The sequence below is a fragment of the Lepidochelys kempii genome, chromosome 1 (assembly GCF_965140265.1).
Source record: "Lepidochelys kempii isolate rLepKem1 chromosome 1, rLepKem1.hap2, whole genome shotgun sequence".
Taxonomy (NCBI): domain Eukaryota; kingdom Metazoa; phylum Chordata; order Testudines; family Cheloniidae; genus Lepidochelys; species Lepidochelys kempii.
The window spans coordinates 62,568,704-62,594,698 of record NC_133256.1 but is presented as its reverse complement, the minus strand read 5'-3'; the positions used below and the strand labels follow the sequence as shown (position 1 = coordinate 62,594,698).

Below are 25,995 nucleotides of genomic sequence, written 5' to 3'. Positions count from 1 at the left end.
AAGAATGAAAAAGAGTGTTAAAATGGATAGCATCAACTTGAAAATCATAATTCTGTTTTTATTCACTAATTTTAAAGATAACTTATTAATATAACTGAAATATCAGAGAAAAATGTTTTTTAGATTTGTTTACTTTGTTCATTTGACAACCCTTTGGAGATAGTTTCACTAATTGCTGTTTCCCCTACATAGTCCATTGGCTAGTGAATTTCCCCTGATTTATGTGGGGTTTTCATATAGCAACATGGGAGAGAAAACATTTTATAATTACATTTCTTTTAGAACAGTTAGCAGCGAGATTATGGATCATGTGTATTACCTAAAACTACGTTTATTCCAAGCAAACAATAAGTAACATAAAATCATTTTTCTGGTTTGAGACTATAGTCGTGGTCTGCCACTTCATATATACATATATGGAAAATCCACAGTTTTCTGACTATTCTCTGTGTCTCCTTAAAACTTCTTATTGACTCCTTTATATTCTATTAGTTTGTCGGGGCTGAACAGCCCAGCTGTAGACATCAGTGCTTAAAAACCTGGCTACTCTGCCACTCAGGATGCAGTCTCTCCTCCTTTTAGATCAGTGGTGATTTCATTATTGTTTACCTTTAAAAAATCCTTCTCTCAGCACAGAGAGATGAAAGAATAAAATCATCTTCTTGAAACTGAGAAATGGAGTTGTGATCAGATTAATGTTACTGATTTAAATTTGTCAGAGTTCCATGCTTTAGTCGCAGAGAATCATGTGGGTCTATTCACGCAAATCAGAATTTGATAAGATGCTTCTGAATAATGTTTTTAAGGGGGAGAGAAGAAAAAAAGAGAGGGAAATAGCACTAGTGTCACTTAATGGTAAAATGTGGACTAAAGTGCTGGGGACGTTTCATAATATCGAATTTTAAACGAGAAAAAAAATATACACCCAACTCAATATTGTTCTTTTAAAGATTTTAAGTAAGATGGTTCCTTCCTTGCAACTCCAGAATTACAAAATAATCTTTCAGTGGTGGTATAGCTCTAAGTGATTGTTCTTGAGGCATCTCTAGTCAATACACCACCAATGACTTGAAGGTGCAAAACAGTAACATAAAGGTACTTGATTAGTGTCTAACTTACCAGTTAAGGGCTGCACTGAAATGTGACTGTCTCCCCCAACATTAGTAAACACGTAAAAGTCTCAGAAGGCCATACTGATAACTATCTTTTATAAACAGAAGAGGTATGGAAGCATACTGGGTGCTGTTCCAACAATGACAGTGGGGTGCCACTTTAGTGCTTTGCCCTGTTATCTCTGTTAATAGGTGGAATACACAAAAAGAGGAAAGAGACGACACACTACAATTTATAAGGCGATGGGTATGTCAAGAATGAAATTAAATCCCAAGAAAATTCTTTTTCAAAAGCATTAATGTAAAACACACATTGTTTGGGTTAATGTTGAAAATGCTGAGTAAAAGCAGAATTAATAAACATAACAGTGGCACAGGAACCAAATAAAGAGAAATCAGTGTTGTCAAGAATGTTAACTTTTTTCTGCTTTCTTCTCAAAGTCCTAAAGATTCTTTGCTACTGTAATGCTGCAGAATTAAGATTTGCAATTTTCTTCCCTTTCCTAAATATAGTGTCTTAGCAGAGTACCCATTTTACAATGTAACAAAAAAACCAGACCAATTTATTGATCATTCACACTGTCTTCATATCACAATAACTGAATTAAGAGGAGAGCAATGTGGCAAAATAGAAAACAGCCACATTGGATCGTGAAAATGTTCATAAATCAACTTCCTTTACATTTTCTTACCTTATATTCTGAACAGAGGAATGTAATGTTTCATCCTGCATGTTACTAGCTACAGTTGCATGTCCTTCTGTGATGGATTGCACTGGCTGCATTACATGAACTGTCCGAAAAAGCTGAGTTGGATGTATTGGCTGTGCAGATTGCATTGTCCTCAAAACATCAGTTGTAAAACCAGGTATCTGCTGTTGTACAACTTCCACGGGGTCCTTAAGTTTAGTAGACTTAGAGTTCCCTGTTGTTTTTAGAACTGTGGTGGATCCTCCTCTTGTTCCTGTGTTAGAAGATGCTCTAGATCTGCCTGATTGGTTTCTATTAGTCACAGTTGTTGACAATAAAGAGGAATCTGAAGACTCGGTACTGGGACTCGGATCCTCATCATCTATGTAGATAAGATCTTTCGGCATTTCTTTAAACTGATACACCAAACGCTGACCTTCTACTTTAGCCAGTATACCTCTTTGGTAATAGTATCTGTTCAAAGCAGGCACATACATCAACAAGTTATATAGCATAATTGGCTATGAAAAAAGACAAATCATCATCAGCAATGAAGTGGAGGGGTTTTTGTTTATAAATCTAAATAACAATCATTGCCTACTGACATTTTCTGTTACCCTTCTTTATGCTCAAGGAGGGAGACATATTATATATCACTCAAAGCAACTTGCACTTCATGATACCAATATTATTATTTGTTTTATCACAATGCCTAGTGTTAAATGACACTTTGATAATCCTGGTAAAATGGCAATATCTTGCCTCAAATCTCCCATCTCTGTCAAATATTCAAATTCTTTCTTTACTATATAAAGTGCATAATATATAGACTATATAAAGAACTAAATTACATATCACTATAAGGTTCTTGTAGAGCAAAGGGGAGGGGATAGGGAAACATTACTTTCCATTGTGTTTACAAATTGACTTACAATAAAGGTGCAAAAATATAGAGGGTTGGGGTGGGGAGAGTGCTTTAAGCAAATTTTTATTTTTTATTACAGTAGTGCTTAGAATCTCCAAACAATAGGGAAAATGTTTTAAAATTAGGCTTGCATCCATATATGGTTGTGCAATTGCTCACCTACTTTGCACAAACTTTTCTGTATGAGCAAGTTTCCAGTTTGCACAAGTACTCATATATGATTAAATCCTTTTCTAATCATCTGTACATGCAAATTGGGGAAGTATGCACAGACCTGAATTCTGCTGGGGCGGAACACCCTCATAGCTTGGATTTGAAACTGGGTCATTTGGCACATATTAAAGTTAATATAATTAGTCCAAATAATTTGATGGTCATCTTTAAGTTTAGTTTACGGAAGTTTGTTGTAAAGGCTTGTCACTCAGACTTTTCAGTCTCCTGAAACTGCCTGTGCTTGGTCTTGAGGAAGTATTGGCTTCTCAAATCATCCTACATTATTAACTACTGTGGGAGATATATCAGTTACCAGTAATGCTTTGGGTAACTGACCATGGAAATGATTGTATTGAATTTATTAGTTTTACAATAGTTTTTACAATAGAAGTGAAGGTGCTTCATTTGCAATGGGCGTCACTAATTTTTTTAGGTTAGGGATGATTTACCTCTATTTCTTTAAATGTGCAAAGCATAAAAAACCACACTCCATGCAAGTTGTACAGCTTACTATACATAAATCAGATATTTTGCCTCTTCAGTAAAGTTGCATTCATTTAAAACAATCAATCCAATATTATCCATATTAAAGAAGTGTAAAAAAATCTAGACCCAATAAAAAAGAAAGCTCTGAATTTGCAGGATTTCTACAGAATTACATATACTTGCACTTTAAGCACTTTGTTAACCCCACAAAACAAATTTCTGCCAATAAAGCAGATTTGTCATTGGACATCAGTATATATCCTAATCTTTTTTTAATCTTCTACTGTATAGTTTGCTCTGTAGAAACTTCAAATTATGCTTTTAACTTTTAGATTTCTTTAGTCCTCCCCACCACCTCTCCCTCCTTCCCCTGCGCCCCTGCCCTCAAAAAAAACAGCTTCATATTTCAAAAACTGGAGCTCATCTTAGGAAAAAGCCCTTCACAGATGTTAAACAGATTACAGCGAGCTTTCAATATATGAAAATGTTGTGACAAAAATAATCAACTATTAAACACTCACATACCTGAGAGCTCTGCCCATTGTTTCATAATTCATATCAGGTTTGTTTTTGTGCTTTCCCCACAATCTGGACACAGCCTTGGAATCTACCAGTTTAAAAATGCCCTTTTCTCTCTGAGTCCATTTGATATATTTGGGACACGTAGCTTTGTCCTGGAGCAGTGCTAAGAGAAACTCCCAAAGATAAATTGTATTTCCTAAAAGAAATAAATAAAGCCTTTCAGGAGATATAAACTCCCCCAAATGCACAGTTATATTAATTTCTTAACTTTTATTTAAGTCACAAATACAACAAAGCTCCAGGAACTGAGTGCCTGTTACTTTCTGAACAGACTGTAATTTTGGGTTGAGAATTCCTACACGTGACTATTCTTCCATTCCAACTGAATTATTTCTTAACAGAACATTATTATTTTGCCATCTTTGGCTCTGAATCAGCAAAGAACTCAAGTCCAGTCCTGTTCAGCAAAGCAGTTAAATATACACTACAGTACCACTCTACTGACTGGGAATTAAGCAGGTGCTTAAGTACTTTGCTGAATTGGGGCCCGCAGGATGATTCTTCACAGGTTCAAGATATCCTTACTTTCATGTTTTAACAATTACATATAAGATGTGCAGTAAATAATAGCTTATGCCATGCCAAACAAGAAAACAATTGAAGAATATTAGGATCCATTGGCAAAAACAGGATGATTCTGATGAATAGTTTGCTATAAAATAAAATGATTCATGCTATCAAATTATATTCTCTGTTAGCTGTTGGTTTTGATTTTATTAATGGGAGGTGGGCAAGAGTTGAGATAGCAGAAGAGGGATTATCAGGGAACTTTCTGTGACACCTTTCTTCTGGTGGCTTCACTTTTTTCTTAAACAAGAGGACTGCTCTTCCTGCCACCCAACTGTAAGCTTTGATTATCTCCTTATGCAGATTTAGAAACAGGCAGATGAAAAATGTTTCCAAATATCAGCTGTTGAAGCAACAGCATCCCAAGAAACACTACTACAATGCAAAGCATCCCTCTAGACTTGACCTGAAACAGAGAAGCGTTTGTGGGGGGTTGAAGATCTCCCAAGATCCTGTTAATAAGCTGAAGAATGGATTATTTCTCCCAGGAACTGAGTATCTTCCAAAGGGATTTTCTGCACTTTTCCACCCTCTCCCTGCCTCCTCCCTGCTTTCATAGAAGGTGGCAACCATGTCTTCTGAGTGCGTGGCAACACAAGATTTATTTTTGCATACTGAGAAAGCTCGTAGGCTTCATTCTTATGTTACCCAGATTCAGTTTTCAATTTAAAACACTGAAGACAAACATTCTACTCAAACCATCACACTTACCCTTTCCATCTTTGTTTTTCTTTTTCACTGATATGTTTGGAGTTGTTGTAGGGGATTCAGGACGAGAAGATTTGGACTTTTTCCCTGAAATGAAACCACTATTACATAAATTTCAACATAAAAATGTGATCTGGAAAAGAACATTAACTCATTAAAATCTTTGTTTTTTTATATTTCCTCCCCATCTCAACACTTACATTTCTTCTTAATGGCCCATTCCTGTAAAGTGCTGAGCACAGTCAATGCTCATTGACGCTAATAGGTATTGAGGGCACTCCGCATAGCGCTGAGCAATGTAACTGTTCTTGCTTCAAAGATTTTACCTATTTTTCCAAAGCTAGATACATAAATTATATACTTCTGCTTTGAAATCTGTATATTTTTTTGTTCATTCTAGGGCACCTAAAGGCAATTAATAGTAGTTTAATTCATCTTTTTAACTGTATTTTTTTTAATTAAAAAGCTAGATAAAATACACAGCACTGTCTTGTCTAGCTAGCATCGAAACTTAATTTAGAGACAAAACAAGATTCTTTAGCTCTTTAATATACGAGAAGAAAGCTCCATTGATAGCCAATGTGAGGGAAACATTCATTTTCAATCCTAAATTCTCACACATTTGGCCTACAGTGGCTAGAAATACAAAAAAGGAGGGTAGAAGCAGCTCCCTTTCATTGCCTTGCTGCCATCAAACAGGGAGTGACATTAATAGGTTCTGAAAAAGCATCACATCCTTTTTTAGCCAGAAATGTGGTGGCTGTGTTTCAAGGCCCCATTGAAGAGTGGGAGGGAGGGAGGGAGGGAGGGAATAATTACAGCTCCTGACAAGAATGAAGAGCATTCCTTTGAAAAAATTAGAGATCAGCTATTCGAGTAGGATCAAAAATGAAAATCTCGCATATGTATTTCTTAACAAAATCCAGAATCTGTTTCTCTATTGCTCCCCATTCATTTAGATGTCAGTTTTTATAGCATTGTGTTTTGGTCCTGAACCCTCAAGACTGAGTTTTCTGACAAATACTAAGCAAATCAGGTATCCTAGTTACCCTTTGGCACTTTGGCAATGTCTAGACACAATGAGGATTTTATTTTACATATTATCTCTGCTCTGTTGAGAAGCAGCATAGTCCAGTGGACTACTCTACTACTAGTAGAGTAGTCCAGCTCTACTACTGACAACATGCATGACCTTGGGCAAGTCATTTCATGGTCCCTCTATTTACCCTCTGACCCTTTCCCAAAGAGTTGGTCTTGCCTGTGTAGCATGCAAGCAATCATCTGCACATTGCCTAGCACAACAGGGTCCATTCTTGGTTTGGCCTCTAAGTGCTACCATAATACAAATAATAAAATAACTCCGTTACAGAGTCAAGATTTTCTCATTGTGAGGAATTTTCATATTACTTCGTCATTAAACCTACTCACTTCTGGACTGACCTGTCAGTTTTATAGTACCAGAGCAATATCTTCAGGGTTCACATGCTCTGCAATTCAGCAAATGCTGCTCACAGAGGTTTTGTAGGAGCTGAGGAACTATGAGTTTTAGCCTATGAAATAGAACCCCATCCTTTAGTGGTTGGTGAAGGCCATCTTGGCCTTCTGTTGGCCTGAAAAGTCAATATCCCCTTTGGCAGCGTGGGTAGGCAGGATACCAGCTGGGGTTTTTTGGAAGGCACTGCAAGGCCTCTGCTCAGGCAGCCATCTTTTGACACTGACAATCTTTCTAAGTATCTATATCTGCATGATCTTCCTTCTGGAAAAAGCTTTGTTGAAGCAACTGTGGTGAGGCAACTCTGGCAATGTTTGTTTTCTTCCCCCCATTCACTTAGGATTCAGGGCTGGTTATGGGGCAGAAACCGTACTGATCATGTTGGCCAAGGACGTCATCATAGCTATCAACAAAGGTAACTCTTTCAGTCATGGGTTCTTGACCTTGGGGTCACAACCACCCTTCATTTCTTTATGGCTAGATGCGGAGGGGGGTGAAGTCCTGAAATATTTCTGTTGTCACATGCGGTCAGTATATAACAAAGGTAGAGACCCTTTTGTTTAGATCTTTAATTTAACTGACCATGAGGGATTGCTGAAATGTCTGTGGTGCCTACCAGGGTTAGATGGAATCATCTTGAATAGCTCAGCTACTTTTGTGCAAGAAGTCCTATAAGATTGTTTTGGGTGAAGGCTCTTCTGCCCTGAGGGCTCAGTCAGATGGGGTGCTGAAGGATTCCATCTTGTGTCCCTGCCTGTACGAAATGCATGCAAGCACATTGAGAAGGAGAGCGAGGAGACATAGACTGCAGTGCCTTTAATAAGCTGAGAATGCCAGTTCCACATCAACAGTGGTCTGACTTTGCCAGGAATTAATTAAATTAGGGCTTGAGTGAGAACTAGGTGGTTGAGGTTCAATCTAGTCAAGACTGAGGTAATGTCTGGTAGTTTAATGAAACAACCAGAAGAGCTGACCGTATCATATCATAGCACCTCTGATAGAGGGCAAATCTACAATTTGTTTAAACAGGTTAGCAATTTAGGGGGTCTCAGATCCTTGATTGCCCTAACAGTTTTAGCCAAGAGTGCTCCCTGCTGTGCTATGTCCTGTTCCCCACATCTACTGATGACAGGAAGGCTGCGGCCTTGAATTTTGGAAACAAACCTTGCTGCTAAAATAATCCATGCCTGTCTCATCTCAAGCCTAGACTATTGCAAGGCATTCTACTTGGACGTGACTATATCACAAGACCATCTGGAAACTGAACTTAGTACAGGACACGGGTCCTTGCTTAGTGAATGATATATCACACAGCACACATAACACTGGTACTCTGTAATCCAGCCAGGTGGAGTTTAAGATGCTGGTTTTAACCTATAAAGTACTAGTTTTCTGAACCACATTACTCCAAAATTGATGTCTGACATCATCAACATTGCAATCAGTGAAGACACTCAAGCCATCATTCCCCTGGTCAGTTTCCTAATGCATCCTCAGCTCTGGAGCATATGCCCCTCTAGTTCAACAGTCTGAATTTGTAAGTCTTCAAGGTATACTACAAAGCTTGATCAGATGTTGGGTAATTGATATTACTGTGTTTCTGTATAGGCAGTTCAGTATATATGTGTTATTTTTATTTTTGTAACTCTATTTTAACAGCTGTACAAGCACCTAGATCCAGCAAATTAATAAGAAATTTAAAACAAATTAAACTACAAATTCCATTCAATCAGTTTTAACAACAGATAGCCCAATGAAGCATGCTGCTTTCCCCATTTAGATGTTTATTTAGCTGGACAGATAGCTTACAGAGTCTGCTAAGCAGCCTGCTATCTACTGCAAACCATGTTGTGATAAATACACAAAAACACACAACTATCGGAAATTGAGACTATTAAAACTGCTGTGACAATCAGGCTTTCACAAAGAAGACAGAAACTAAGCTCTTTTCTCATTTTCTTAACAGAAACATTCTTCAAGGCAAACACTTCTCCAATAGCTTCCAGCAAAGAGTGCAGGGTATTTGTAATCTAATGCTAAATAAAACAGAGTACTTTTTTCAAATCTGTCTTAGGGCTTGGCTATACTTGCGAGTTAGAGCGCATTAAAGCAGCCCCTGGTGCCCTATCTCATGACGCATCCACACTGGCAAGGCATGTAGAGCGCACTGACTCCGCGGCTAGAGTGCTCCTGGTACTCCACCTTGGCGAGTGGAATAACGTTTGATGCGCCCCCGCTGGAGCGGCGCAGCACCAGTGTGGACGCCCTGGCCTGTTAGTGCGCTCTGATGAACCTCCAGAAGTGTCCCACAATGCCTGTTCTAGCCACTCTCGTCATCACTTTGAACTCTAGTATCCTGCCCTCAGGTGACCTGCCCTTTAAATTCTCTGGGAATTTTGAAAATCCCCTTCCTGTTATCTCAGTCAGGCGTGGAGTGCTCTCAGCAAATCTTTCCAGGTGACTATGCCTCCACGTGCCAGGCGATCCCCAGTGTGGAGCAATGGCGAGGTGCTGGACCTCATCAGTGTTTGGGGGGAGGAAGCTGTCCAGTCCCAGCTGCACTCCAGCCATAGGAATTACGATACCTACGGGCAGATATTACGGGACATGATGGAAAGGGGCCATGACCGGGATGCACTGCAGTGCAGGGTTAAAGTGAAGGAGCTGCAGAATGCCTACCGCAAAGCCCGTGAGGCAAACAGCCGCTCTGGTGCTGCCCCTGCGACCTGCTGTTTCTACAAAGAGCTAGACGCAATACTGGGGGGCGACCCCACCACCATTCCAAGTACCACCATGGACACTTCAGAGCCCAGTTCAACAAGGGAGGAGGACGAGGAGGAGGCAAGTGGAAGAGAGGGTGCTGAGGAGGAGGGAGACACCCCAGCATCCCTAGATGCATGCAGCCAGGAGCTGTTCTCAAGCCAGAAGGAAGGTAGCCAGTTGCCGTGGCAGATGCTTGTGGAAGGACAAACACCAGAGGAGGTTCCCTGTAAGTGGCTTTTATTTTGAGAATGAAGTTATTCGGTGCGGGCTCTTGGGGTGAGGAGGTTTAGGGCATGCATGCTTACATGTGAAATAGGGCACTGATGTGCTCTCTCACATCGCGGTAATCGGCCTCAGTGATCTCTTCAATGTCTCATCCAGAACCTGGGCAATGCGCTTGCGCAGATTTCTTGGGAGAGCCACTGTGGTCCTTGTCCCAGTCAGATTAATATGTCTGCGCCACTGTGCTGTGAGGGGCGGGGGGACCATTGCTGCACACAGGCAAGCTGCATATGAGCCAGGGCGGAAGCCGCATTGTATTAGAAGACCCTCCCTTGGTTTCCAGGTCACCCTCAGGAACGAGATATCTTCCAGGATGAACTCTTGTGGAAAATGTGGGGAGAGTATTCAGTATAGGGGCTCCCTGCAGCTGCTGGCTCTCCCCAACGCACAGAAACCTAGAGGACGGTATGGCTGTGAAACAATCAGCCTCCCTTGACGCAGTACTTACTCACCATTTTGGGGCTCCCGTGGGTTATGTGCGCTCGCTTTGGGGCAGGCAAATTATGCTATTGTGTAGACTGTGCTTGCCCTTAAGTACAGGGGAATCATTGCTCTGTCTGGTGTGAACAATGCTGCCTCTATTAAGTGTTGCATTTTGCCTTTACAGATGTAACCTTGAGATCTCAGCCGTCCGTGTTATCACCGGCCGAAAGACTCCAATGAATTAGGAAGAGGTCATGTAAAAGCAAAGAAGACATGCTACATGAAGTCATGCAGCAGTCCCTTAACGAGAATCAAAAATTGCAGGAGTGGAGGGAGAGTGAAAGGAGGATCCGCCAGCAGAATGAGGAACACCGGCACAAAAGCGTGGAGCTCCAGCCGCAAAGCATGGAGCGGCTGATAAGCATCATGAAGCGCCAAGTGGACTCGAGCCAGGCACTCGTAGCCATACAGGCGGAGCACTCCCGTGCCTACCCCCCCGTGCAGCCCTTGTCCCAAAACTCTTTCCCTTGTGCCCCCATATCACATCCAATCCACTATCCCCAACATCCAGGTTCTTATCGCCACCAGCTGCCTCCAACACCTGTAGCTTCACCACCCAGCACTGAAAACTACGACCCTTACCCGCTGCACTCAACCCCATCACCATGCATTATAGCCATCCCGAAGTGCAACACTCATTGTACAGCACTCCAGACATGAAGGCTGAGTATGATAACAGGACATATGCAAATCTGTGATTGTACCATTCCCCACCCCACCCCCTTGCCCTTTCTGTTTCCCAAGCAGTTGTGTTTCTTTTCAATAAATGGATTTTTTGGCTTTGAAAACATTCTTTATGGTTTATTGCATAAAGTAAATGATACCTTAGCCCAGGAAAGAAACAGGCACTGCAAGTCAGTGTAGCAAACACAGATTCCTACTAACATTGGAACCACTGCACTTCACTCCCGTGCAGGGCACCAAACATTACTGGTGGCTTACAGCCTCAAATTGCTCTCTCAAGGCATCCCTAATCCTTGCAGCCCCATGCTGGGCCCCTCTAATAGCCCTGCTCTCTAGCTGTTCCAATCCATGCTTGAGTGAATCTTTCACCCTTCCCTTCACAAATGTTATGGAGGGTACAGCACGCGGACATAACCGCAGGGATGCTGTCATCCACCAGGTCCAGCTTCCCATACAGAGAGTGCCAGCGGCCCTTTAAATGGCCAAAAGCAAACTCCACAGTAATTCTGCATCGGCTCAGCCTGTTGCTGAACCGCTCCTTGCTGCTGTCAAGGTTCCCTGTGTAGGGTTTCATGAGCCATGGCATTAAAGGGTAAGCAGGGTCTTCAAGGATCACAATGGGCATTTCGACTTCCCGTATGGTGATCTTCTGGTCTGGGAAAAAAGTCCTGGCTTGCAGCTTCCTGAACACGACAGTGTTCTGAAAGATGCATGTGTCATGAACCTTTCCAGGCCAGCCTGCGTTAATGTCAATGAAACGCGCATGGTGATCCACAAGCGCCTGGAGAACCATAGAGAAATACCTCTTCTGATTAACGTACTTGGAGGCTAGGTGGGCTGGTGCAAGAATTGGAATATGCATCCCATCTATTGCCCCTCATGCACGTTACCCCGAGTCATGGTTCTTCTGAGCAGGATGTGATTAACAGCCCTGCAAACTTGCATCAACACGATTCCAACTGTCGATTTTCCCACTCCAAACTGGTTAGTGACTGATTGGTAGCTGTCTGGAGTTGCCAGCTTCCAGACAGCAATAGCCACCCGTTTTTCCACCATCAGGGCAGCTCTCAATCTCGTGTCCTTGTGCTGCAGGGTGGGGGCGAGCTCATCACACAGTCCCATGAAAGTGGCTTTTCTCATCCGAAAGTTCTGCAGCCACTGCTCATGATCCCAGACTTGATGGGATGTGATCCCACCACTCGGTGGTTGTTTCCCGAGCCCAAAAGTGGTGTTCCATGGTGGTGAGCATGACCGTGAATGCCACAAGCAATCTCATGTCATATGCGTTACTCGAGTTGATATCATCGTCAGAGTCCTCACTGTCAGTTTGGATCTTAAGGAGTAACTCAACTGCCAAACGTGACGGGCTGGCGAGACTCGTCAGCATATTCCTCAGCAGTTCAGTCTCCATTCCCACAGACCAAAAGGGAAGACAGACCGCGCAGTATAAAAAAACGTTGAAAGATGACACCAAGTGTGGACGGAAGCACAGGGATTGCTGGAATGCGAACCGATGCATCACAGGGCGTTGGAACAGGACCCAGAATGCCCCGTAACCCCCACCCTCTTCCCACAAGCCACACCGCCAGAATGGGAAAGGTGCTCTGTGGGATAGCTGCCCAAAATGCACCGCTCCCAGTGCCGCTGCAAGTGCCGCAATGTGGCCATGCCAGTGCACTTGTTGCTGTCAGTGTGGACACACTGCAGCGCTTTCCCTACTGCGCTCTCCGAAGGCTGGTTTAACTCAAAGCGCTCTACATCTGCAAGTGTAGCCATGCCCTTAGGTAAATGAACTAAATTAATAGTATAATGCTTGAGCTACTGAAGAAGCAACTACTATAACACTTAAATGACAAAGGCCTTACAACTTACAGTGTGGTTCTGCTTTGAAGAGTGTCTCTATAAAGATGGCATAACAAAGATCCACATTTTGTGGGGTATGATGATTCCATATTATCTATCCCAAGTACTTTTAGAATCTGAGCACATTTGCTCAGTTTATAAGTGTCCTGGAGTCACAGGGTCTGGTCTATAACCCAGCCTGTTACCAGTCTCCTGAAAGTGGCCTCTTTAGTATACCAGCGCTTAAGGACTCACACAGTTTCACAGTGGCAGGCCTGTGGCCTCCACGACTTCCAGACTGGGCCTTTGGCACCCACAATCCCAGTCTCTCTGTGTGGAGCCCTGTATAGAATCCAGCCAACCAATAGTCCTATGGGAGGCTATACTCTACCCAGGGCCCAATGCTCTCAGTGAGCACTTACAGTGACACAGGCGACCTTTTCAAAACACGGTAACCATTTATTACTATGGCACACTGAATCTGAAAGTTGTTAGGTTAGCACAGAGAGACAGAAGTTAAGCCATAGTCCATCTTGGTCAAACCAGTGCCACAATCAGACAGCCAATCTTTGATGTACTCAATCTCTGGCTCTCTCTTTCTCTTTGCTTTGTCTTCCCCGGTACAACCTCCTGAGCCCACCCTTCTTCCAGTCACCTGACACTTTGTTCTCGATCTCAGTTCTCAAGTCCTGCCTGCTGGCAGGTGTTTGTTCATTTCTTGGGACATCATCTCTATCTTGCTGGATTTGAGTCAGTCTAAGCCAGCTCTTGCATGACTGTATTTATTCCCCCCAGACAGCAAGGCCACACACATACACACACCTCCTGCCTCCTGTGCTGTTCCAGAAGCATTGTCAACCGAGGAACAATGCAACATACAAAGGGAAACTGAGGCTTCATAAAAATACTAGATAATTCTCACTTTGTCACAACAAATAAAAAGTACTTTTCCCGTACAGCTAGCTGAGTAAGCTTAGTTTATGTTGTCTTGATGCCCATATGTAGCTCCTACTAATGTTAAAGAGCTGCTATATATACACACAAGGAGAAGAAAGCATACCTCTAAGCACTTTCTATTCCAAACTCGCATATCCTGTGAACATCTTACCTTTCTTCTTCTTAGGCTGCTCAAGTTCTGGAGTGTCTGATGATTCAACATAAGAGTCTTGAACTTGGTGAACCTCTACAACCTCAGGGATCCCATCAAGTGTGACAGATACATGAGTAACAGGAGCAACAATAATTTCATCTTCAGATGTACCAAACATATTTGCTTAGGGAAAAAGAAGACTACATTATCAATGCTTTTTACAGAATTAAATAAACTTTTAAAAAACACTTCCAATTATAAGGGAAAATTTCAGTAGGTCAAGTACAGCCATAATAATGTACATAAAATTTATTATTATAATTAAGGTCTTCACAGCAGAATAGGTCAGCCCACAAATGAACAAGTCTGTTCATGTGGTTTGTACATGAGCACACATCATAAAATAGTGTAGAATAATTTAATACTTGGAACAGAAGCGAAGGTTGTGATCACAACAGAACATGACATTTTCATTCATATCTAAGGTAACCTGCATTCATTCAGTTACTTTACCAACGTGAAATACAATACCCAATAACCACATAAACTGTAGCATTTCAGCATGATATTAGATTTAAAACCTCACACACACACATCCTATTTTATTTCCCTTTCTTTCATGACCTCCAATGTCCAACTCTGAGACTGATCAGCCTATGCTTATGTGAGTCCCTAAGCTGACATGTTGCATGTTGAAGCTACCAACAAAGCCAGCAAGTCTCACCTACCCACACCTTTTTATATTATTTTTATACATATAGGAAAATCCACATTATATTGAATTTCTTCAAATTTGACTTATAGTCTTCAATATAAATTTGATTTACTACTGTTAAACTCACTTATTCTTTTTTCATCCAACATAGGACCAGGGGAGTCCATATTGAGAAGTGCCTCAGCAGCTTCAATAGTTTCCATGGTTTCGTCTCCATTATGACAAGATGCTTCAACTGAAAGCAAGACAAAACAAATAATTTGTAACAAGGTGAAGCCTGGTCTGAAGCTTTACTAGACATTTGTTCCAATGCATTTTTTTTTAACCAGTATGTCATATCCACATTTAGCTACTACACACTATTTACAAGGGACATAATCATTGGGGAGGAAATACACATTAGAAGTATCTTCATATAGTTAAAGAACTACACTTTTAAAAACAGTTTTTATAAATTATGATATATTCCGCTCCAGCTTTGTCTATACCATCTTCACCCACTGATGAAGTATGTGCAATAAGTACTCCCCTGGCTATCAGCTCTGAAAACAACTAGAACCGTGGTTTTCAAACTTTTTTTCTGGTGATCCAGTTGAAGAAAATTGTTGATGCCCGTGACCCAACGGAGCTGGGGATGAAGGGTTTGGGGTGTGGGACGGGGCTCTGGGCTGGGGCAGGGGTGCTGGAGGGGGTCAAGGCTCGAGGATGGGGTCAGGGATGAGGGGTTTGGTGTGCAGGAAGGGGATCCAGGTTTGGGGGGGCTCAGGGCTGGGGACTGGGGCATGGGGTTGGGATGTGGGCTTACCTTGGGCGATTCCCGGTCAGCGGCACAATGGGGGTGCTAAGGCAGACTTCCTGCCTATCCTGGCACCGCGGACCACGCTGCGCCCCGGAAGCGGCCAGCAGCAGGTTCGGCTCCTAGGTGGAGGCCCACCAGCAGCTCCGCGCAGCTCTTGCCCGCAGGTACCTCCCCGCCCCCCAGTTCCCATTGGCCAGGAACCGGTCAATGGGAGTGTGAAGCCGGTACTTCCGGGGTGCAGCATGGTGTAAGAACAGGCATGGACTAGCCTGCCATAGCTGGGCAGCACCGCCAATGGGACTTTTAATGGCCTGGTCGGCGGTACTGACCAGAGCCGCTGCAACCCAGTGCTTTACATTCCACGACTTGGTACCAGGTCGCAACCTGCAGTTTGAAAACCACTGAACTAGAGCACACAGTGTATTCTGCACCATATACGTAAACTGCCAACTTCTTTCTCTGGTGGACCAAAGGGAGCAAATTCCAGAACAGAAAAAACAGTGCCAAGGTGCCATGGGGTTCAGGGTGCAATCCAGACCAGTGAGGGTTGTGCCACCACTTGCTCTCCAATCCTGGGTGTCTTAATGTTTTCCTGCTCTAGCTTCCAGCCTAGGATGCTCACAAGCAGCCCACAAGCTTGCAGGTCACACTGTGAAGTGTGTGTGTGCTAAACAACCCTGGTTCAGCAGCTCTGACCCCAGCAGTCTGTCTACAGCCCCACATAGACTTCTACCAGCCTTGGTTACAACCAGCAAGATGACCCCTACACACTCCCAGTCCCTGATTTCCCCAAAACTGTGCTCTGCTATGTCCAGCCCTTTCCCTGGACAGTTCAGAAAAATAATAGGGTTTGTTTGTCCCTGTAAAGAAGCAAAAACACCTCACATCTTATTAACTTAACTGAGGTAAATACACCCTTCCATTTAAACACAGCACTGTGTTTACTAACAATAGAACATCGGTTAACAATTGCCAAGTAAAAGGAATAAAGAAAGAAAGGGTTACAAGCAATTAAAAGTGAAGACATGCACCTAAAAGTCTAAAATTCAATCCAGAAAGTTGCAGGCTTTGCTCAAGATGGTTTCTCGCCTATAAGCAGTTTCCAGAGACTTCAAACTGCCCCCTTTTGTTGAAGGACCTATCCTTCACAAATTGCGAGAACTCTGTTCCCTTGTGTCTGTTTAGTGAGGGATGCCAAAGATGGACATAAGAACAGTCATTCTGGGGTCAGATCAAAGGTCCATCTAGCTCAGAGTGGCCAATGCCAGGTGCCCCAGAGGGAATGAACAGTACAGGTAATCATCAAGTGATTCATCCCATTTTGCCTATTTCAAGCTTCTGGAAAACAGAGGTTAGGGACACCATCCCTGCCCATCCTGGCTAACAGCCATAGATGGACCTATCCAACATGAATTTATCTAGTCCTTTTTTTGAACCCTGTTATAGTCTTGGCCTTCACAACATCCTCTGGCAAAGAGATCCACAGGTTGACTGTATGTTGTGTGAAGAAAGACTTCCTTTTGTTTGTTTTAAACCTGTTGCCTATTAATTTGATATTGTGACCCCTAGTTCTTCTGTTATGAGTAAATAACATGTCCTTATTTACTTTCTCCACATGAGTCATGATTTGATAGACCTCTACCATATCCTCCCCCGCCCTGCAGTCATCTCTTTTCCAGGCTGAAAAGTCCCAATCTTATTAATCTCTCCTCATACTGACGCCATTCCATACCCCTAATCATTTATGTTGACCTTTTCTGAACCTTTTCCAATTCCAATATATCTTTTTTGAGTTGGGGCAACCACATCTGCATGCACTATTCAAGGTGTAGGTGTATCATGGATTTATATAGAGGCAATATGATATTTTCTGTCTTATTATCTATCCCTTCCCTAATGACTCCCAACATTCTGTTCACTTTTTTGACTGCTGCTGCACATTGAGTGGATGTTTTCAGAGAACTATCCACAGTGACTCCAAGATCTCTTTCTTGAGTGGTAATAGATAATTTAGACCCCATCATTTTATATGTATAGTTGGGATTATGTTTTCCAATGTGCATTTCTTGCATTTATCAACATTGGAGCACTCACAGGGGTGCACATTTCAAAGAACCTCAGTTACTACTCAGGGTGAGTAACCTTCTCTTCTTCTTCGAGTGGTGTCCCTGTGGGTGCTCCACTTCCGGTGAATGTAGAGCAGTACCCGTTATGGTTGGGTGGATTTTGGAGTTGCAGGTTTGGCAGTGGCAGACAGTACTGTATAACCTACTATAGCGTCCGCTCTGGTGTCTTGTATGATGGCGTAGTGTTTGGCAAACGTATGGTCCGATGACCATGTAGCAACTTTGCGTATGTCAATAATGGGTACACTGTGTAGGAATGCTACTGATGTTGACATTGCTCGAGTGGAATAAGTTCTGATGCCGTCAGGAGTTTCAACATTGTGGATCTGGTAGCAGGACTTAATATAGTCAGAGATCCACTTGGAGAGCTGCTGTTTCAAAATAGCAGTTCCTTTGGAGCATTCTGCAGTAGATACAAAGAGTCTAGGTGATTTATGAAATGATTTTGTTCTGTCCAAGTCGAAGGCAATCGCCCTTCTAATGTAGAGGCTATGAAGTGCCACTTCCTGTGGGTTTTTGTGGGGTTTGGGGTAAAAAGTGGGGAGGTATATCAGCTGGTTAAGATGGAAAGAGGATACCAACTTTGGCAGAAATTTAGGATGGGGTCACAATGTGATCTTGTCCTTAAAGAAATTAGTGTATGGGAGGGGAGGAGAAGGGGGGTTGGCCACGAGTGCACTTATTTCTCCGCCCCGTCTGGCTGACGCGATGGCCATGAGGAATGCAAACTTCCTGGACATGTAGAGTAAGGAAGAGGTGGCTATCTGTTCAAAGGGAGGTCTCATGAGGCCTCTGAGGACTAGGTTCAAATTCCAGGTGGGTGTGGGGAGTGGGTGGACTTCAGAGTAGAGGTTTTGGAGTCTGGTAAGGAAGCATTTTGTAGTAGGGTGTGTGAAGACAGAGGAGCCGTCCAGTTTCTGGTGGAAGGCATTGATTGCCGTGAGATGAACTCTGATGGAGCTGAGTGATAGACCTTTTTTTTTGAGTTCTAAAATGTAATCTAGAACATCGGGAAGGGGTGAGGTGCAGGGTGTGAGGGTTTTCTGTAAGCACCACATCAAAAATTGTTTCCACTTTTGAAGCAAGTACAGCAAGTGGAGTTGTGTCTGCTGTGTAATAACATGTGTCTGACTAGCTCTGAACAGGCTAGTTTTTGCAGTTGGAACCAAGGAGGAGCCAGGCCATCAGATGAAGTTTCTCCAGTTGTGGATGGAGGATGCAACTGTCGCTCTGGGAGAGGAGGTCCAGTCTCATCAGGAGAGTTCTCGGAGGGCAGATCGATGTACAAAGCAGGTAAGGATACCAGGTCTGCCTGGCTCAAGTTGGGGCGATAAGTATCACCTTAGCCTTGTCGTCCCTGATCTTGCAGAGGACTGTGTATTTGAGGAGGAATCAGAGGGAATGCACACATGAGTGTCCTGTTCCATGGGATTAGGAATTCATCTCCCAGGGAGCTGGTCCTGAGTCCCATTCTGGAGCAAAATAATTGGCATTTGCGGTTCCTTGCTGTGGCGAACAGATCTATTGAAGGAGACTCCCTAAAGGGAGAATAAGTGGGATGCAATTCAAGGATTTAATTCCCATTCGTGTTCCTGTAAAAAGTGTCTGCTGAGGGTGTCGGTGGTGGTGTTCTGACACCCGGGCAGGTATGAGGCCGTGATGTCTATGCAATGTCGTATGCATCAGTTTCAAAGTTTGATGGCTTCTTTGCACAGGGAGTGTGATCCTGCTCCCCCTTGTCTGTTGATGTAGAACATGCATGCAACGTTGTCCGTGAGTACTCTAATAGATTTGTTTAGAATCAATGGGAGGAAGTGAAGGCAGGCGTACCAGACTGCTCTGAGTTCTAGGAGGTTTATATGCAGATGGGCCTCGGGTGCAGACCACCTGCCTTGTGTGGTGTGGTGTTGCAGGTGTGCACCCCAGCCTATCAGGGAGGTATCTGTGGTGAGCATGAGCACTGGGGGATTTTAGCAAAAGGGAACTCCTACGCATATATTCTCCCTTTCCATCCACCTGTACAGGGAGTTCAGCATGTTTGCAGGTAGAGTTACCATCATGTGGAGGCTGTGCTTAACGGGTTTGTATACCGAAACAGCCAGCACTGTGAGCACCTCATTTGTAGTCTGGCATGTTTCATCAAGAACGTGGTAGCTGCCATGTGGCCCAGAAGTTGCAGGCATGTTCTGGTTTTGATCCTTGGGTAAATGGACACCATGTGTATGAGGTGTTTGATCTTGAGGAACCTGGCTTGCGGGAGGAAGGCTCTGGCAAGGGTCGAGTCCAGGTAAGCCCCAATGAATTCTATTTGCTGTGTAGGCATCACAGTGGACTTTTGGAAGTTTATTCGCAGTCCAAGCCTTTAGAAAAGAGTGACGGTTGACTGCGTGGCCATTTGCGTTTCTTCGTATGATCGGCCCTTGATGAGGCAGTCATCCAGGTATGGGAAAAATATGGTCTCTTGTTTGCGCAGGTGGGCCGCCACCACCACAAGAGTCTTGGAAAACACTTGCAGTGCAGTGGAGAGACCGAATGGGAGCACTCTGTATTGGAAGTGAACTGTAGGAATCATCTGTGTGCTCGGTGTATTGAGATATGGAAATATGCATCTTGTAGGTCGAGGGCTGAGAACCAGTACCCTCATTCCAGCGCCGGTATTATCATGCCCAACGTGACTATTCTGAATTTTTGGGAGCAGGTGAATTTGTTGGGTTGTCGCAGGTCTAGAATGGATCGCCATCCTCTGCTTTTCTTCTGGATCAAGAAATAGTCGGAGTAAAATCCCTTCCCTCTGTGTTGTCTTGGAACTCATTCCACTGCACCTAAGAGGAGTAGGTGAGTTACTTCTTCCCGAAGCAGGTGTTTGTGAGAGGGGTCGCTGAAGAGTGACGGGGAAGGGTGAAGAGTAGGGGGCCATAAAGTAAATGGGATGGAATAGCCCAACTGCACTATTTCCAGGATCCAGCGATCCTGTGTGATGTTTCGCCAAGCGTGGTGGAAGCAGTGGAGGCCATGGCCAAAAGGGCAAGTAGGTGCTGGTGGTAAGGAGTGGTCACTCAGACCTTCGACCAAGACTTCAAAATTGTGGTTTGTTGCCTGACGGGTGGGACACAGGTTGTTCCGACTGGGTTTTTCGACATCTGTTAAGCTTGCCACGGGACCTCCCAGTATCATACTGCTTGGACTGTGCAGTTGTATTGCTTCAGGCAATAGCTCTGGTAAGGCTGGTATCTTTATCTCTTGGAAGGAGGGGTGTAGATCCCTAGTGTTGGGAGGGTAGCCCTGGAATCTTTCATCATGTGGAGGACTTCATTGGTTTTCCCAGAAAAAAGTTTGTCTTTGTCAAACAGTAAATCCTCCACTTTGGTCTGCAGCTTTTTAGGGATGCCAGATGAGGAGAGCCAGGCCATACGTACTACCACCGCAGTAGCTGTGATGTGAGCTTCGGTGTCAGCCATGTCCAGAGATGCTTGAAGTACTATTCTGGATACTAGCTGTCCCTCTACAAGGACTGATTTAAAATCCGCTCTTCGGTCCTCTTGGATGTCGGAGGTAAATTCAAAAAGTTTGTTGTAATTATCAAAGTCATAGCTAGCGAGAAGAGTGGTATAGTTGGCAATTCTAAATTGGAAAGGAGAGGATGTGTAAACCTTGCGACCTAAGAGGTCAAGGCATTTGAGGTCTTTTTCCTTGGGTGTGGACCGGTAATGAGGTTTTTTAGCCCTTTGGTTAGCTGCTTCAACCACGAGGGAGTTGGGCTGCGGGTGTGAGAATAAAAAGTCCATGCCCTTGGCTGGGACATAATATTTCCAGTCAGCCCTTTTACAGGTTGGCAGGATGGAGGTTGGTGTCTGCCAGATAGTGTCAGTCGGTTCTGATATGGCATCGTTTATGGGGAGTGCAATTTTTGAGGATGCCGAAGGTTGGAGACTCTTCAAGAGTTTATGTTGATTCTCCTGTACTTCCTCCAATGGAATGTCCTGGCTGATTGCAACCCTCTTAAATAATTCCTGAAATTGCTTGAAGTCATCTGTCATAGTTGGTGGAGGTAGCATGACAGCTTCATCAGGCGAAGAAGAGGAGTTGCGTTTGGGCGACTCCATGTCAGGTGCTGACTCTTCCGCCACTTCCTCATGTGACTGCTCAAGGGCTCTAGCTGCGGATGGCATTGGCGATCCAGGTGGAGAGAGGATCTGTGCTCTATGGGGTGAGGAGGTGCAGGAGTAGTGGGCCTTCCAGGGTGCCCATGGGTCCCAAGACGCCCATTGCATGGGGTATGGTAGTTGAGGTCCCATCCATGGGGGAACAAACCATGGGAATTGGGGTTGGTCCCTGTGATGCACATTCCTGTGAGGTGGTCTTTGTTGTGATGGAGGAGGGTCGAGTGGAGAAAAGACTGTGTCTCTGTGGTCATCGTCATTGCTGTCTGTGAAGACAAAGCATTCAGCAGGAGAGGGTGGCTGGATCAAGAGTGAGCCCTCCGTACTGAGCAGAGGCGAATCTGGCACCAGGGCCACTGAGATGTCTTAATGTGTTAGAAATTGTGTCTGTGCCAGAGGGTGCGGCACCGAGAATTTAGAGTCAGAAGCCATAGGTTTAAGCAGTTTGTCTTTGGTCTTGGCTGGGGCCGGTGGTCCAATGGTGGCACTGTCAGCCAGTGCTGGATGGTGTGTCAGTACTGGTGGAGTCGCCAGTGGCAACAGCATTGTTGTTGCTGGGCCTATGTGCGCAGATGGCACCGAAGCCAGTGTGGATGCCAGGGCCTTTGGTGCTGGCCGTTACATGGTCTTAACTCCTTACTTTTCTGCACTATATGCCCGGTGCCAGGAACATCGCAGGTGCTGATCCTTAAGGCAGTTGGCACCGCTGGCAAGGCCCTCGCTGGGGACTGTTTCTTTTTGCCCGTTTCCCTGTGTGGGGAGGTCAAGGCTCTCTTTCTCTTCTTGTGGGAAGGTGGAGCCGTGCTCTTGGTCGGTTCCGACCTGGTTGGAGAGCAGCTAGGAGAGGGTTTTGTTCTGCCTGTCTCCAAATCAGGTTGGAGGGATTTCTCCATAAGAATCTCCTTTAAATGGACACCGCTCGAAGATCATCATCTTGTTCTAGTGACTTATTACTGTTTAATTTATCACTTTGTTCCAAATCTTCCTCTAATTACACCTGAATCTGGGACAGTTCCTCAGATTTGTCACTTAAAAATAATGGCTCAGGTTTGAGAATCTCCCTCACATCCTCAGCTGTGAAGACCAATGCAAAGAACTCATTTAGTTTCTCTGCAATGGCCTTATCGTCCTTGAGTGCTCCTTTCGCATCTCGATCATCCAGCAGCCCCACTGGTTGTTTAGCAGACTTCCTGCTTCTGATGTACTTTTAAAACATTTTGTTATTACTTTTTGAGTCTTTGGCTAGATAGATGATCGAGATGCTAAAGGAGCACTCAAGGATGATAAGGCCATTGCGAAGAAACTAAATGAATTCTTTGCATCTGTCTTCACAGCTGAGGATTATATTTTTACACTTCACTTGCCAGATTTTATGCTCTTTTCTATTTTCCTCAGTAGGATTTAACTTCCACTTTTAAAAGGATACCTTTTTGCCTCTTACTGCTTCTTTTACTTGGTTGTTTAGCCACGGTGGCACTTCTTTGGCTCTCTTATTATGTTTTTTAATTTGGGGTATACATTTAAGTTGAACCTCTATTATGGTGTCTTAAAAAAAGTTTCCATGGCTTCTTCTTTTCTTATATCTTCCAAAGTTCAATGACTTTATTCCATGAGGCAGGATGACCTCATTCTGTTCTTCCCTTTCTGTGGGTTTCCCATCCCCCTGTATGTAAATGAGTTGCCATTGTTTTGATTCCACCATGCTTTAATTTACATAGGAGACAGGTAAATAGCTGCCTTCTCTCAGCGGGAGAGAAGATGTTTTTCCCTATTTAGCCAAAGACTTTAAAGCATATCATCATTAAATATCCATATTTCCACATATAGTGTTAATGACATTTTAGAAGAGACTTCACTCTATACACTTTAATAATAAAGTAAAATTGTATACAGTCAGTTGATTCAATTGCTTATCACTTGAGGTTCAGCCCCCGTCTTTACAGACCAGTACATCTTTTAAATGAATTCTGCTGATGGTTATCCACCCCCTCCAAAGTAACGTTTATTCAAGCTGTGAGAAAGGCAACCTAGAGTTTGGTGGTGAAGGAAGCTCTACACTCTTTCTTCCCCCCCTTGTTATCTTACTAGCTTTGATTATCTATTATGTAAAAATGGACCTTTATTTCCTTTGCCTGAAGACTGGGCTGGTTAGAGAATCAAATATATGTTTCTTTGTCTAAAGCAGACAACTCCCAACTCCCCCTGGTTTAAATACACTTTAATCATAATTCCATCTTATATCCATTACTCATTAATGCACATCACATACATACATCACGCAAGAATATTAATGATCAGTGAGATAGTAGTTTTTAAATATACATCAGAAGACAAATTTTGTACAAAGATTATTACAATAGTGCATAGGGTGTAAATATAGGAGTGCTTAGGGTCACAAAATTACCCTGCTATCCACCTCCACTAAGTTTACCTCCACTAAGGGCAGACAGCAAGACGTTCCACCCAGTCACAGCTTCCAAAAGAGAGCATAGGTAGTCTTGAGACATAGTTTAATCCTAGACCATTCGGAGCTTTTGAAATTATAACCACACCTTGATTTGTATGCCTCAGGAGCAGGGTGTGAACCAGTGCAACATAGAATTAAATACGCAATGCCAAAACAGATTTTTAAACAAATTTGGTTAATGGCATATCTACTACTACTGACCAGTGACTTGGCAGGAACTAGTTCTTGTAAGCATGGCCATCATAGACTTCAGTCACCAATTGAAAAATAAAGGGGCTGAATGTTTACACACATATGTGTGACCGCGCACACAGATAATTGTCTAACCTCTCCACGGGTCTTGAAATCACAAATCAATAAGAGCTTTGCCACCTGAAACAGTTTTGGGCTCCATGAAGTTCAGGCTCTGATCTGGTGGGCCCACCTCACACAATTCACTGAAGTCAATGAAAGAGAATTTGAAATTGCAGGCCCTCAACCACGATGTTCACAGGAAGCCTGAGCAGAGCACTAGTATTCAATCTAATGTAAAAACAAAAAGTTTGACTGCATCACTTGAACAAGAAAAATACTAATAAGTAGTGAGGAAATAAACAGACGTTTAAAAAGTAAGATAAATCTAACTAGCAGGGGAAAAAGTAGGAAGAAACAATTAATTTGAGGGTCTGACTAAACCCATAATGCAAAGTTTATTGCAATTTTGCCCTCTTACACTGCAAACCAAGGGATTGGAAAAATAACTCAGCTGCTTACAGATCATTAATGAAAGCAGCTTTGCAAGACAGTACCTGCCCAGGAATATAATTTATTTTGACAGTCAAGTATATTATCAATAGTGTTTTAATGATCATTGTGGTAGAAAGCTCATTTGGTGCTTGATCTGATAAAATTTCATAACAATTTTGCAACTCTCAACTGGAATAATTTGGATAATTTAATGTTATCTTTTAGGAACTACTGCCTATTGGATGGGGTCTATAGCAAAGGCTTAATTAATCCTCTACTTCCAAACTCAGACCTGTACTGGGGAATTCTCTTCCCACTTCCAGGATTTGTCAAAGTGATAAAATATTTGCATTAGTATTTCCCTCCCCAGGGCCCCAAACAGCCCTAACTTTTTCAGTTCTGTAATTAACCTCATTCACACTTTTCCTCCACTTTTACTTGGATGCGGTAATCAGTAAATATCACTAAAAGAAGGGGGAAAATAGACAACACAATACATAAGTACAAGAAAAACTCTTTTCTTCCATAAAAGCAAAATATCTGAAAGTATTTGAAAGTAGTGGCATTTATACTATTATTTGTATTGCAGTAGCACCAAATGGCCCTAGTTCCATTGTGCTAGGCACTGTACAATCACATAACAAAAAAAGATGATCCTTACTCAAAATGTTTACAATCCAAGTGGCAATACTATTGCAACACAGATCACTCAAAAATACTGATGTAATCACTTGCTCTTCAGTTCTTAAAATATATTTTAATTGAGTTTTCAATTTTTAGCTACCACTATATTGAAAAAAAAAAACACTCCACAGTGATAGAGTCATCCTAAATATTATAACTACCATGAACATAAGTTCCAAAAAGCAGCTTTTGCCAGCTTACCTGACAGGGTTCACATGGAAACAGTCCTTAAGCACAGTGAGTGTGCTGCAACTCAGTGGGAAAGGGACTTGTGTTGGAAGAACGTGGTCTCCATTTTAAGGGTCAGATCCCCAGCTGGTGTAAAATGGTCAAAGCTCCTTTGAGTTCAGTGGAGCCACAACAATTTATACCTATGATTCATATATTCTTATCAATACAT

At 43.1% G+C, this 25,995-nt stretch overlaps 1 protein-coding gene across 8 annotated transcripts in view; it reads right to left on the bottom strand.

Annotated features, from left to right (window-relative positions):
• The window catches only part of ELF1 (E74 like ETS transcription factor 1), a 148,710-nt gene that overhangs the window by 14,115 nt on the left and 108,600 nt on the right, over positions 1–25,995 (bottom strand). For 7 of the 8 annotated variants that reach the window (XM_073345903.1, XM_073345853.1, XM_073345892.1 and 4 more), the window contains 6 exons: positions 14,761–14,868; positions 13,937–14,101; positions 7,391–7,528; positions 5,286–5,369; positions 3,951–4,143; positions 1,805–2,275 (listed from right to left, as the gene is read on the bottom strand). In XM_073345903.1, coding sequence (XP_073202004.1) covers positions 1,805–2,275; positions 3,951–4,143; positions 5,286–5,369; positions 7,391–7,528; positions 13,937–14,101; positions 14,761–14,868 — 1,159 coding nt within the window. The remainder of the gene's footprint in view (positions 1–1,804; positions 2,276–3,950; positions 4,144–5,285; positions 5,370–7,390; positions 7,529–13,936; positions 14,102–14,760; positions 14,869–25,995) is intronic. The other variant, XM_073345923.1, reaches the window with a different exon arrangement.